Here is an 11,684-nt window from a genome sequence, read left to right as displayed (position 1 = left end):
GGAGGGGGGCGGGGGGTTGGGTTTGGTTGTTATCATCAGTCATCAACAATTGAGAACAGAGAAATGGATTTTGAAACAGTGTAGGTCTGACTTGGTAGGATATGGACAGCAAGTAGTGGGCAGAGAGAGAGAGAGAGAGAGAGAGAGAGAGAGAGAGAGAGAGAGAGAGAGAGAGAGAGAGAGAGAGAGAGAGAGAGAGAGAGAGAGAGATCAGACATTATTGTGAGGTTTTGTATTAGTGGTCCTAAAAATCAGATATACCGGCCCCCAGACACATTTTTTCTCTAAATTTGGCCCCCCGAGTCAAAAATAATTGCCCAAGCCTGGCATAGAGCGTCGCTTTACGTATAACGGATTTTCTTTCAATGACCTCGAACGCACCACACTTCTTTAGTCCATAGCGCGTTGTGATTGGTCGAGAGAGGGCTGACAAAAACAGCTTACGCCATATTTCAGTGGAACGACAAGAGCTTGAGACGTGTACAAAAATGCTTAAATAGTAAGTGACCGCTCATTTTACTCACTTTCTGCTGCGGCTTTGATTACATGTGCTCCTCTAAATCGTCAGGCGGCTTCTATTAAGACAAGGCGGCGATGATATCGCTTACGTGGCTCTCTTCGCGCCGCTTATCTCGCTAGCATGTCGGCTGTGCTCTTAACGTGAAGTCTCCTTAAAACACCATGTTTGTTTTTATAGACACCAAGATGGCGCAAATGGATGCTATTGAAGACGCGTCCTCGATCGATACCAAGCCGGGTACGAGTATCGCCGGCCCGCTTCGAAGTCGACCGTGCTCCAGCGAGAGGGACGCCCAGGTGAGGGACGTCCAAGCCGCCCTTCAGTCCCAGCTGGGGCCCTACGAGCGGCTGCTGACCTACCTGCAGTCGGTGCTGGTGTGGGAGAGACCCTTCCAGTGTGTGCTGCTCTACCTGCTGGTCAATGTGCTCTTCTGGTGAGTAGTCGCCTTCACTAGCAGCTGTTATCCCGCACAACGATCGAAGAGAAGACCAAAACATAGTACCTATGAAAACAGACGAAATAGGTTTTAAAGATCCTCTAGATTGGTACGCATTAGTGTTGTCCCGATACCAGTATTTTGGTACCGGTACCAACATTATTTCGATACTTTTGGGTCCTTTTCTAATTGATTGATTGATTGAATTATTTATTTCAAACCTGCACAGTACAACAACACACACTTTTTTTTTTTTATAAACATTTTGGCAGGGACATTTATGCAAGGCTTGAAAAGGGGTTGGATGAAGCAGATGCTTATAATATCCCAACCCCTCTCACTCATTCCACATTTAACATAAACAATATTATACAAGAACAATACTATACAAACAAAAACAAGAAAAGCTCCTGTACACTAACAATACAATAGTACCACTGTTACTATAAAACAAGACAAGACGAGACAAAACACACACACACACACACACACACACACACACACACACACACACACACACACACACCTACCTACACACAGGCCCAAACACTGACCATACACCTCTCTCCCATCGCTCTGTGCTGAGGGCATCACTCTCTTTCCTCCTCGTACTTCTTCAGTACCGTATTTTCCGCACTATAAGGCGCACCGGATTATTAGCCGCACCTTCTATGAATTACATATTTCATAATTTTGTCCACCAATAAGCCGCCCCGGACTATAAGCCGCGCCTACGCTGCGCTAAAGTGAATGTCAAAAAAACGCTGCGCTAAAGTGAATGTCAAAAAAACAGTCAGATAGTTCAGTCAAACTTTAATAATATATTGAAAACCAGCGTTCTAACAACTCTGTCCCAAAATGTACGCAAATGTGCAATCACAAACATAGTAAAATTCAAAATGGTGTAGAGCAATAGTAACATAATGTTGCTCGAACGTTAATGTCACAACACACAAAATAAACATAGCGCTCACCTTCTGAAGTTATTCTTCATTCGTAAATCCTTCGAATTCTTCGTCTTCGGTGTCCGAATTGAAAAGTTGCGCAAGCGTGGTATCCAAAATGGCCGGTTCCGTCTCGTCGAAGTCATCGGGAGTCAGTGTCGCTGTTGTTCTGTGAATCCTGCCTTCCGGAAAGCTCGGACCACAGTTGTGACCGAAATATCTGCCCAGGCATTTACGATCCACTGGCAAATGTTGGCGTATGTCGTCCGGCGCTGTCTGCCCATCTTAGTGAAGGTGTGTTCGCCTTCGGAGCTGTGTGAAAAAAGCCACCCGGCCTCTTCGCGTAAACTTCCCTTAACCACTCGCTCATCTTTTCTTCATCCATCCATCCCTTCGAGTTAGCTTTTATGATGACGCCGGCTGGAAAGGTCTCTTTTGGCAAGGTCTTCCTTTTGAATATCACCATGGGTGGAAGTTAGCATGGCAAGCTAGAACCACAGTGAAGGATGACTTCTCATTCCCTGTGGTGCGAATATTCACCGTACGTGCTCCCGTTCCACAGGAATATCAGTTGCTGTGAAATACGGTAGTAATCCGTGTGCGGATGGAGAGATTGCGTCTTTTTATGAACCGGATCCTTTTCGCTTAGTAGGAGCCATTTTGTGGTCTTTACAGATGTAAACAGGAAATGAAACGTACGGTGATATCCGCGCGTTTTTTCTTCTTCTTCCGGGGGCGGGCGGTAGCTTACAGTAGAAGAAGAAGCGCTTCCTGTTCTATGGGGGCGGGTGCTTACCTTGGCGGTTGCTTGCGTAGAAGAAGAAGCGCTTCCTGTTCTACCGGGAAAAAAGATGGCGGCTGTTTACCGAAGTTGCGAGATCGAAACTTTATGAAAATGAATCGTAATAAAGCGCACCGGGTTATAAGGCGCACTGTTAGCTTTTGAGAAAATTTGTGGTTTTTAGGTGCGCCTTATAGTGCGGAAAATACGGTACTTCTTTTTTAAACAGTCTTTTAAATGTAATCATGTTAGAACAGGTTTTTAACTCGTCCCCTAAGTTGTTCCACAGACTGACTCCACGCACTGAAATGCACATTGATTTTAAAGTTGTTCTAAATTTAGGCAAATATAATTTGTTGTTTCCTCTTAGACTGTAACTATGATGAGTATCTCTATCCTGGAATAGGTTTTGTATATTGGATGGTAGAGAGTTTTGGGATGCCCTAAACATAATTTGAGCAGTTTTAAAATTGATCACATCGTGCAGTTTAAGTTGCTTTAACTCCATGAATAGTGGATTTGAATGATGTAAGTAATGAACATTGGACACAATCCTAATGGCCTTTTTCTGCAGAGTGACTAAAGGCTGTAGATGGGATTTATAACAATTTCCCCAGACTTCAACACAATAGTTTAGATATGACATAATAAATGAATGATACAATAAAAGCAGAGCATTGGTGTTCAATAAATGACATGACAATTAAAGGGCATCACACAAAAAACATTATTGGCTTTAGTTGAACAAAAAAATCTTAGGGCACATTATAATAATAATATATTTTATTTGTAAAAAGCACTTTATATTGAGTAAACAACCTCAAAGTGCTACACTATTAAAAAAATAAAAAGATAATAAAAATAAAAATAAATAAATACTAGAACAGCCAAATAGCTAGAACTAGTATGCATATTAGGGCTTGTGAATCTTTGGGTGTCCCACGATCAGAGGTGGGTAGTAACGCGCTACATTTACTCCGTTACATCTACTTGAGTAACTTTTGGGATAAATTGTACTTCTAAGAGTAGTTTTAATGCAACATACTTTTACTTTTACTTGAGTATATTTATAGAGAAGAAACGCTACTTTTACTCCGCTACTTTTATCTACATTCAGCTCGCTACTCGCTACTAATTTTTATCGATCTGTTAATGCACGCTTTGTTTGTTTTGGTCTGTCAGACAGACCTTCATAGTGCCTGCGTTTCAACAAATACAGTCACTGGTGACGTTCACTCCGTTCCACCAATCAGATGTAGTCACTGGTGACGTTGGACCAATCAAACAGAGCCAGGGGTCACATGACCTGACTTAAACAAGTTGAAAAACGTATTCGGGTGTTACCATTTTGTGGTCAATCGTACGGAATATGTACTGTACTGTGCAATCTACTAATAAAAGTTCCAATCAATCAATCAAAAGTGTGAAGGAAAAAAGACCCTTTTTTATTTTAACCGTACATCCCGTCAAAAGCCTAAAGACTGACTGCACAGTTCCTGTCTTCACAATAAAAGTGCCGCTCCATCGCACCTGCGCTTTCAAAATAAGAGTCTCCGAAAGCCAGTGCAAACAAGCTAGCAAGCTACGGAGTTTGCCGCCAATGTATTTCTTGTAAAGTGTATAAAAACGAATATGGAAGCTGGACAAATAAGAAGCCAAAAACCAACCACTGTCATGTGGTATTAGACAGAAAAGAGGAACTTTTTTCTCCTCCATTTGAAAACGTGGACGTTATCATCACTACTGTCTGATTACAATCAATGCAAGTCATCAGAATCAGGTAATACACCAACTTATATTCTTGTTTTCATGAAAGAAAGGAATATATATGTGTTAAACATGCATGTATATTCATTAAAACACCTTTAACATGTAAACAAAAACGGCAAAATAAATAAATATAAATTATATACTGTATATATCAATGTATGTATACATATATATATGTGTGTATATATATATATATATATATATATATATATATATATATATGTGTGTGTGTATATATGTTACTCATCAGTTACTCAGTACTTGAGTAGTTTTTTCACAACATACTTTTTACTTTTACTCAAGTAAATATTTGGGTGACTACTCCTTACTTTTACTTGAGTAATAAATCTCTAAAGTAACAGTACTCTTACTTGAGTACAATTTCTGGCTACTCTACCCACCTCTGCCCACGATTCGATTCAATATCGATTCTTGGGGTCACGGTTCGATTCAAAATTGTTTGTTTTTTTCAATTCAACACAATTCTCGATTCAAAAACGATTTTTTCCTGATTCAAAACGATTCTCTATTCATTCAATACATAGGATTTCAGCAGGATCTACCCCAGTCTGCTGACATGCAAGCAGAGTAGTAGATTTTTGTAAAAAGTGTTTATAATTGTAAAGGACAATGTTTTATCTACTGATTGCAATAATGTAAATTTGTTTTAACTATTAAATGAACCAAAAATATGACTTATTTTATCTTTGTGAAAATATTGGACACAGTGTTTTGTCAAGTTTATGAGATGCGATGCAAGTGTAAGCCACTGTGACACTATTCATTTTTTATTTTTTTTATTATAAATGTAATGATAATGTCAATGAGGGATTTTTAATCACTGCTATGTTCAAATTGTAACTAATATTGATGCTGTTGATAATTTTCATTTTTGTTTCACTACTTTTGGTTTGTTCTGTGTCGTGTTTGTGTCTCCTCTCAATTGCTCTGTTTATTGCAGTTCTGAGTGTTGCTGGGTCGGGTTTGGTTTTGGAATTGGATTGCATTGTTATGGTATTGCTGTGTATTGTTTTGTTGGATTGATTAATTAAAATTAATTAAAATAAGCGATTTAAAAAAAATTAGAATAGCGATTCGAATTCGAATCGATTTTTTTCCCATAGCCCCAATGCATATATCTAAAAAAAAAAGAAGGCATTTTTAAAAAGAAGGGTCTACAGTCTGTGGTGCCCTCAGGTGGTCAGGGAGCGTTCCACAGACTGGGAGCGGCGTAGCAGAAAGCCCGGTCTCCCATTGTTCGTAGCTTTGTCCTCGTAGGTTGGAGGAGGTTAGCTTGTCCGGAGCGGAGGTGTCGAGTGGAGGATTTGGGGGTGAGTAGTTCTTTGAGGTAGAGGGGGGCATTTCCATGGAGGCACTGTTGGGTTAGTATGGAGACTTTGTATTCAATCCTGAGTGGAACAGGAAGCCAGTGAAGGGATTTGAGAATTGGTGTGATATTGTCATATTTACGCACTCTCATCAGGATCCTAGCAGCACTATTCTGTATGTATTGCAGCTTCTGGATGTTCTTGCTGGGGATCCCGACAAGAAGTGCGTTGCAGTAGTCTAGCCTGGAGGAGACAATATTAAACATATGTTTCTTATTGCAAGTTTGTCCACAAATAAAATAGTGAACATACAAGACACATTGTCTTTTAGTAGTAAGCAAACAAAGGCTCCTTATTTAGTCTGCTGACATATGCAGTAACATATTGTGTCTTTTTCCATTCTATTATTTTGTCAAAATTATTAAGGACAAGTGGTAAACAATGAATTATTAATCTACTTGTTCATTTAGTGTTAATATCTGCTTACTTTCTCTTTTAACATGTTCTATCTACACTTCTGTTCAAATGTAATAATCACTTATTCTTCTGTTTGATACTTTACATTAGTTTTGGATGACACCACAAATGTGGGTATCAATCCGATACCAAGTAAGTTACAGGATCATACATTGGTCATATTCAAGTCCGTAAATGTGTCGTCACTGGTAAAAGTAAGTTAAGTTAAGTTAAAGTACCAATGATTGTCACACACACACTAGGTGTGGCGAAATTTGTCCTCTGCATTTGACCCATCCCCTTGTTCACCCCCTGGGAGGTGAGAGGAGAAGTAGGCAGCAGCGGTGCCGTGCCCGGTAATGATTTTTGGTGATTTAACCCCCAATTCCAACCCTTGATGCTGAGTGCCAAGCAGGGAGGTAATGGGTCCCATTTTTATAGTCTTTGGTATGAATCGGCCGGGGTTTGAACTCACGACCTACCGATCTCAGGACAGACACTCTACTCGCTAGGCCACTGAGTAGTTATAGGATCATACATTGGTCATATTCAAAGTCCTCATGTGTCCAGGGACTTATTTCCTGAGTTTATAAACATAATATACATTTAAAAAAACAAAAGATGTTGTGATGCCAAAAAATGTCGACGTAATCATAGTATCGACTCGATACGCTACTGTACTTGGTATCATTACAGTGGATGTAAGTTGTATATCCACCAATAGCGTTTGTTTACATTGTGATGCCGGTGACCTTAAATTTAGACTTCCTTTTATTGTCATTCAAATTTGAACTTTGCAGTACAGATAAGAACAACATTTTGTTGCATTAGCTCATGGTAGTGCAAGATAAAAGAGCAAAAAGGTGCAGATATAAATCAATAGATTACTGTACAGATAAATATATTGCACTTTTGCATATGCATCCACGTTTATGGATGTATGTTATATTGTCTTTATAATCCAGCGAGTTAATCCATTTTTGGGGGGAATTGAGGATTATTTTAATGCGTTCAAGAGTCTTATGGCCTGAGGGAAGAAGCTGTTACAGAACCTGGAGGTTCTGCTACGGAGGCTGCGGAACCTCTTTCTAGAGTCCAGTGAAAACAGTCCTTGGTGGGGGTGGGAGGAGTCTCTGCAGATTTTCTGAGCCCTGGTCAGGCAGCGGCTTTTTGCGATCTCCTGGATAGGAGGAAGAGGAGCTACGGTGTGTAGTTAAGCATGTTTAGCTATTCCTCGTCCTGCAGGGATGATACTTGTAATAAACTTACTTTATTTGTCGCCATGGAGCCGAGGATTTGTGATTTAGACTGGGGCTAAACTTAAGCCTCTTCCAGTGGGCGTTTCAGTGTTATAACTTCACCTTTATCGTTAGTTTTTAAGGGGGCGGTACTTTTCAGAGTACCGAATATGATTCATTAGTATCGCGGTACTATACTAATACCAGTATACCGTACAATCCTAGTAAGCATTATGCCAAAGAATCTCTTAATTAAATAAACAAATACGGTGTTACTGTTCAAACTGTCTGTAATGTTGCAGTGGCCAATACATATTAAATATACTTGTTAATAAATAAAACCCACGTCTTGTTTTTAATAAAGATTTAGTCCTGCCACGTTACTGTATTTTAATTTTGGTCATGATGGTGTTTTCTGAGGTATTACTTGGTGAAAAAAGTTTGAGAAACACTGCTCGAGATAAAACAGACAAGCTTTTCTTGTTTTAATCCATAGTAATCTATGCAAAAACGCGAGTCAAATATCTTCTCTATCGGCGGTGTGCAAAGCGCAGCTATTTTAATCGCCCGCGGCACATTAAGATATTTTATTTAAATTAAACAAGATTTGAATCGAAAAAGAACAAAGGTGTATGTAACAATGCAATAAAGGTTGATACGAATACTATTAATAATTGGTTGTTAGCCTTTTTCTCCTGCCACTTTTTTTTAAGCAAAACTTGCTTTTTTTCTGCGCAAGATAGTAAAAATCTAAGTAAACGAAAAATAAGAGCAAAAATATATAGACTTATTTTGACTTGGACAAACTTTATGGATCTCCAAGGATCAAGCTGAGCGCTACCCCTTATGTTTGACATTTTTAAAGGCAGTAAAAACACATTTTAGTGTGCATTCCTGTAATATTCCATTGTTTTAAATAATTGTTATCATTTTATTTGCAATATTTCTGTTGTTGCATCATGCGCTGTGCTTGTTTTGATTGTACTATTTGAATTGTAACCATGCGATGCCCTTTCTGAGTTCTCTGTGAGAAGGGCCATGCAGATAAAATGGACTTACCGTATTTTGCGCACTATAAGGCGCACCGGATTATTAGCCGCACCTTCAATGAATGGCATATTTCATAACTTTGTCCACCAATAAGCCGCCCCGGACTATAAGCCGCGCCTACGCTGCGCTAAAGGGAATGTCAAAAAAACAGTCAGATAGGTCAGTCAAACTTTAATAATATATTAAAAACCAGCGTTCTAACAACTCTGTTCACTCCCAAAATGTACGCAAATGTGCAATCACAAACATAGTAAAATTCAAAATAGTGCAGAGCAATAGCAACATAATGTTGCTCGAACGTTAATGTCACAACACACAAAATAAACATAGCGCTCACTTTCTGAAGTTATTCTTCATTCGTAAATCCTTCGTCTTCGGTGTCCGAAGTGAAAAGTTGGGCAAATTTACGATCCACTGGCAGATGTTGGCGTCGTCTGGCGCTGCCTCCTCGTCTTAGTGAAGGTGTGTTCGCCTTCTGTCATCCATTGTTCCCACGCAGTTAGCAGTCTAGCTTCAAATGCCCTGTTGACACCAATATCTAGCGGCTGGAGGTCTTTTGTCAATCCACCCGGAATGACGGCGAGTATTGAATTAAGCGCGTAAGCGTGTCTCTAATGTGCTGTTATGAGCTAGCAAATATAACAACTACACTACCCAGCATGCAACGATAAGTTACGAGCATGCGCGGTAGCCCTGAGAAGCGTTGTTGTATGCTGGGAGTTAGAATGTGGTTATGAGCACGCTGTGAGTAAACGTTGAGAACTCAGTTAACACGCCTCGTCTGCATTATTTATAATTAGACAGACAACACACTTAATAGGAGCCATTTTGGGGTCTTTACATAAACACACAAATGGAAATGAAACGTCACATATCCCAGCATGCACCGCGCGCTTCTTCGTCATCCACTGTTCCCACGCAGTTAGCAGTCTAGCTTCGAATGCCCTGTTGACACCAATATCTAGCGGCTGGAGGTCTTTTGTCAATCCACCCGGAATGACGGCGAGTATTGAATTAAGCGCGTAAGCGTGTCTCTTAATGTGCTGTTATGAGCTAGCAAATATAACAACTACACTACCCAGCATGCAACAATAGTTACGAGCATGCGCGGTAGCCCTGAGAAGCATTGTTGTATGCTGGGAGTTAGAATGTGGTTATGAGCACGCTGTGAGTAAACGTTGAGAACTCAGTTAACACGCCTCGTCTGCATTATTTATAATTAGACAGACAACACACTTAATAGGAGCCATTTTGGGGTCTTTACATAAACACACAAATGGAAATGAAACGTCACATATCCCAGCATGCACCGCGCGCTTCTTCTACGGGGAAAAAAGATGGCGGCTGTTTACCGTAGTTGCGAGACCTAAACTTTATGAAAATGAATCTTAATATTTATCCATATATAAAGCGCACCGGGTTATAAGGCGCACTGTCAGCTTTTGAGAAAATTTGTGGTTTTTAGGTGCGCCTTATAGTGCGGAAAATACGGTACTTACAAGGGAAATTGTTTGACACACAGTAGCTCAATTGTAAAATGATGCAAGTCTGCTGCCACTCTTGCAGGCGCACATCAAAACCATGTGGTTGCAGTATATTCCAAAAAGTCCACAGAGCAAAAACATGAACACAAGGGGGAAACATTAAAGAAAACAAAGATAAGAGACCTTAAAGGGGGAAGAACCGATGAAACCTGCTGTTACCTCAGCAAATGAGGTCAACCAAAAATGAGCAAAGTAAATAATAAATTACAGGACTGCACCATGCATAGACAAACAAACAAAACAATAATACAGATTGTTACTTACAAGACAAAGCTGAAGTATTTTTTACTTAGCATATTTTGCCTTGGAGCTCCATGGCTCGCAGATTGCTTTTAGCCTTTTTTATTTATTTATTGGCCTGTGGCTCACTAAGAATGAAAATAAATCAAATAATAAAAAACACATCAAAAAGTTATGTTTAAAAAAAAAATATATATATAGACATTGTAATGCTTGTAAGTACAATCTGGACCTACTGTATGCTAATTCAAAAGATGCATGCAGTGTCACTGCCCTGCCCCCGGTCTGATCACAATCTGGTGCTTTTAACACCTCAATATGTTCCTGCTGTGAGGAGGCAGCCTGTCTCAACAAAAGCAGTGCGGAGACGGGACCAGGAAGCATGTCTCGCCCTGCAGGACTGTTTTGAGACCACAGACCGTGCTCTGTAAACCTCACAGGACAGACATTGACAGCAACACAGACTACATTAATTTCTGAGGACTCCCATCCTAACCCCTACAAAAACTGTCCACTGTCACCCAAATAACAAGACCTGGATCACCAGCCAGCTAAAGGTGCTGCTGAACAAAAACAAGCTAGCCTTCAGATCTGGTGATCGGGATGAGTTGAGGAGGATAGAGTGGCAACTTAAAGTTCAGCTGCGAGAAGGGAAAGATGTCTACAGAAAGCCAGCAGAATAAGACTGGAGATGTGTGGAAGGGCATGAAAACCATCACTGGGTTCAATAACAAAGCCAAACTGCTGGATGGGGTGTAGATAGAGCCAACGAGCTGAACTTGTTTTTCAATAGATTTAGCAATGCACCCCTTACTGGCCCTCCCCCCACTATTTGGTTTTCAATAGATTTAGCAATGCACCCCTTACTGGCCCTCCCTCCATTACTCTTGCCCTCACACCTCACCTGATGATCAATCCACAATCTCCTTCACTGTTGCCTGCCACTGTTGTTTCTTATCCCCCCCACTTCCACCCCCGCTGAGAAAGCCGGAGAGAGTCAACCCAGCCAAGTCAGCAGGCCCTGATTGAGTCAACCCCTGGGTCCTGAAGACTTTTGCTGCTCAGCTTGACAAACTGATCCGAAAAAGCCGGCAAAACTATTGGCGTTTGTGTCAGTGAGGGACAGGAGGACACTGGACAAACTGCTCGCCATCATGGACAATCCTGCCCACCCACACCACCAGACATTTGAGGGACAGCGTAGCTCATACTCCAAACAGGCTCCTTCAGCTTCATTCCGCACTCAATCCAGCTGTATAATCACTCGTCATACAGCAATAGATGATATCTGTCTTATTACCCATACTTGCCAAACTTGAGACCTCCGATTTCGGGAGGTGAGGAGGGGGAGGGTGTGTGGTTGGGGCGGGGGCGTGG

At 40.7% G+C, this 11,684-nt stretch overlaps 1 protein-coding gene across 2 annotated transcripts in view; it reads left to right on the top strand.

Annotated features, from left to right (window-relative positions):
• Positions 1-383: 383 nt before the first annotated feature.
• Positions 384-11,684, top strand: part of retreg3 (reticulophagy regulator family member 3) — a 29,206-nt gene continuing 17,905 nt past the window's right edge. For both annotated transcript variants that reach the window (XM_061981955.2, XM_061981954.2), the window contains exons 1-2: positions 384-499; positions 698-953. In XM_061981955.2, coding sequence (XP_061837939.2) covers positions 706-953 — 248 coding nt within the window. In that variant the 5' untranslated portion in view covers positions 384-499; positions 698-705. The remainder of the gene's footprint in view (positions 500-697; positions 954-11,684) is intronic.

This window comes from Nerophis lumbriciformis, linkage group LG24, assembly GCF_033978685.3.
Source record: "Nerophis lumbriciformis linkage group LG24, RoL_Nlum_v2.1, whole genome shotgun sequence".
NCBI classification, from domain to species: domain Eukaryota; kingdom Metazoa; phylum Chordata; class Actinopteri; order Syngnathiformes; family Syngnathidae; genus Nerophis; species Nerophis lumbriciformis.
This window is presented reverse-complemented; position numbering and strand designations above follow the sequence as displayed.